The sequence below is a fragment of the Antennarius striatus genome, chromosome 6 (assembly GCF_040054535.1).
Source record: "Antennarius striatus isolate MH-2024 chromosome 6, ASM4005453v1, whole genome shotgun sequence".
In the NCBI taxonomy this organism is placed as follows: domain Eukaryota; kingdom Metazoa; phylum Chordata; class Actinopteri; order Lophiiformes; family Antennariidae; genus Antennarius; species Antennarius striatus.
The window spans coordinates 22,193,693-22,196,793 of NC_090781.1; the positions used below are offsets into that span (position 1 = coordinate 22,193,693).

General features: G+C 54.2%; 1 protein-coding gene across 1 annotated transcript; it reads left to right on the top strand.

The window, feature by feature from the left end:
• Positions 1–305: 305 nt before the first annotated feature.
• Positions 306–2,778, top strand: fzd9b (frizzled class receptor 9b). Its single transcript, XM_068317047.1, has 2 exons — positions 306–656; positions 743–2,778. Exon 2 carries the CDS (start codon positions 758–760, stop codon positions 2,513–2,515), a length of 1,758 nt encoding a protein of 585 aa, XP_068173148.1. The 5' UTR covers positions 306–656; positions 743–757; the 3' UTR covers positions 2,516–2,778.
• The last annotated feature ends 323 nt before the right edge of the window (positions 2,779–3,101 follow it).

Below are 3,101 nucleotides of genomic sequence, written 5' to 3' on the forward strand. Positions count from 1 at the left end.
AGTATCTTGTCACAAATGGGCCCTCATGAGGGCCAGGGGCCCCTTGGAGATCTACATCTAGCAGCGCCCCTGTTCTGTCGCATTTGCAGACGAGCCATTGCATTTAAATTAAGAATGTGAACAGAACTGCAAGCAGAAACATCGGAGGTATTTGACCATCCTCCAGCATCTGTCTGATAATTTTCCTTGTGTGGCGGCTGAAATGTGAGCGTCACGGAGCGCCCACCCCCCTCCTCCCGCCTCTCTCCCCCTGACTGGAGTCCCACTGAGCGGCTCTCAAACTTCAGTGTCAAGCCTGAACGCGAAGGACGAAGATCCGGAGCGGAAAAGAGTCGCGGCTGAAATCAAGTCTTTTTTTTTGGAACCGGAACCCGACGGTGGTTTTCAGATCAGCTCCCTTTACGCGCCGCTTCGGAGGATTTACGCGCAGCTCCGAATCTTTTATTTCTATCATTTTCCTCCATTGTTTTGTCGAAACTTTCCGACTGTCACGTCTTAGTTGCGGATCCTTCATCTGGACTGTCTGTGGAAGTAATCGTTGCAATAGAAGACCGAATATTTCCGTTGTTTATTTCAGGGGTCACTTCTGGAGGGTTTCGCGTCTTCCTAACGGAGCGCTGACGTTAATCCCCGGACCTCGGCATGGGGAAGGAGCGGTGAGACCTCCGTCCGCGACTCCCCGTGTTTTTCTACTTTTTTCATGGTCATTTTCTTTCTTTTTTTTAAAAAAGAACAAAAACAGTTTCCCACTGAAACGATGAGCATGGATGGCTGTCCGCTGAAGGCGGTGATTTTCCTGTGGTGTCTGCTGGTGATTTCGGGCTCCAGCTTTGAGATCGGCTCCTACGACCTGGAGCGGGGCAGACCGGCCAAGTGCGAACCCATCGTGATCCCCATGTGCGAGGGGATCGGCTACAACCTGACCCGCATGCCCAACTTCATGGACCACGACGACCAGAAAGAAGCCGCCATCAAGCTGAACGAGTTCGCCCCCCTGGTGGCTTACGGCTGCGACGTGCACCTCCGCTTCTTCCTCTGCTCCCTTTACGCCCCCATGTGCACGGACAAAGTGTCGACCTCCATCCCCGCCTGCAGACCCATGTGCGAGCAGGCCAGGGAGAGGTGCGCCCCCATCATGAAGAAGTTCAGCTACACCTGGCCGGACTCGCTGGACTGCTCCCGGTTGCCCACCAGGAACGACCCCAACGCGTTGTGCATGGAAGCCCCCGAGAACGAAACCAGGATGGAGGGGAAGAAAGGCGAAGGCATGCTCCCGGTGCCCCCTCGCCCCAGGCAGACGGACACCGGCGGCTCACGCCCCCCCGGCAGCATGGGCTCCTGCGAGAATCCGGACAAGTACCAGTTTGTGGAGAAGAGCCAGTCTTGCGCGCCGCGCTGCTCCGCCGCCGTGGACGTCTTCTGGTCCAGGCAGGACAAAGACTTCGCCTTCATCTGGATGACGGTGTGGTCCATCCTCTGCTTCGTCTCCACCGCCTTCACCGTCCTCACCTTCCTCCTGGAGCCCCATCGCTTCCAGTACCCCGAGCGCCCCATCATCTTCCTCTCCATGTGTTACAACGTCTACTCGGTGGCCTTCATCATCCGTTCGGTTGCCGGCGCCGAGAACATCGCCTGCGACAGGGAGAACGGCGAGCTGTACATCATCCAAGAAGGGCTGGAGTCGACGGGCTGCACCATCGTCTTCCTCATCCTCTACTACTTCGGGATGGCCTCCTCCATCTGGTGGGTCATCCTCACCCTCACCTGGTTCCTGGCCGCCGGGAAGAAGTGGGGCCACGAGGCGATCGAAGCCCACAGCAACTACTTCCACATGGCGGCGTGGGGCATCCCGGCTCTGAAGACCATCATCATCCTCACCATGAGGAAGGTGGCCGGGGACGAGCTGACGGGGCTGTGCTACGTGGGGAGCATGGACTCCGGGGCGCTCACCGGCTTTGTCCTCATCCCTCTGTCCTGCTACCTGGTCATCGGCACCTCCTTCATCCTCACCGGCTTCGTGGCGCTCTTCCACATCCGCAAGGTGATGAAGACGGAGGGCACCAACACGGAGAAGCTGGAGAAGCTGATGGTGAAGATCGGCATCTACTCCATCCTCTACACGGTGCCGGCCACCTGCGTCATCGTCTGCTACTTCTACGAGAGGCTGAACATGGACTACTGGAAGCTGAGGGGGCTGCAGATGAAGTGCCGATCGTTCAGCGGCCTCAGCAGCGACTGCTCCCTGCAGACGTCCGTCCCCACGGTTGCCGTGTTCATGCTGAAGATCTTCATGTCGCTAGTGGTGGGCATCACCAGCGGGGTGTGGGTTTGGAGCTCCAAAACCCTACAGACCTGGCAGGGTTTGTGCAGCAAGAAGCTGTCGGACAGGACTAGAAGCAGGAAGCCCTGCAGCGGCGTCAGCTGCGGCAGCACGCACTGCCACTACAAATCCCCCGCCGTGGTTCTGCACATGGCCAAGACTGACCTGCACTCAGACAACCCCACACACGTCTGAGAGGAACACACACACACACACACACACACACACACACGCCCTGAGAAAGGAGCTGCTATAGACTTTGTGAGAAGATGAGCGGTCGAACTGTCAGAAGCCGCTCTGCTGCTGCAAAGGGACACACAGGTACAAGCATCACTATCTATGAACAGTATTCAGTGCATAAAGGGAAATGTTCAGTATTGTTACCCATATTTTTCTGTTTCATGGTGTTCTGTGCTCCCACCCCCCACCCCAAAAAAAAGAAAAAGAAAGAAGAAGAAGACTGTTATGGGAGGAATCTTGAGAAATATTAAGTCCGTTCACCCCAAAAGTCGCATGTTTAACTGTATAAATCTGTATAAAGGTTTTATTTATTGTAAATATATTTAATTTAAATCGGGCTCTTCTCAGATTTGTCATTTTAGATACGTTTATTAAAAGGTAAAGGGATGTTAAGTGCCTTTTTATAAAAAAAATTTAAAAAAAGAGAGAGCTCTGGCCTTCTGGAGGGTAGCCTAATAAATTTGTGGAATTCACCGCTCAGCTTCCTGATTTATTGTCTTTTTTTTGTGTTTTTTTTGTTAATTGTCTCACTGCTGGATGG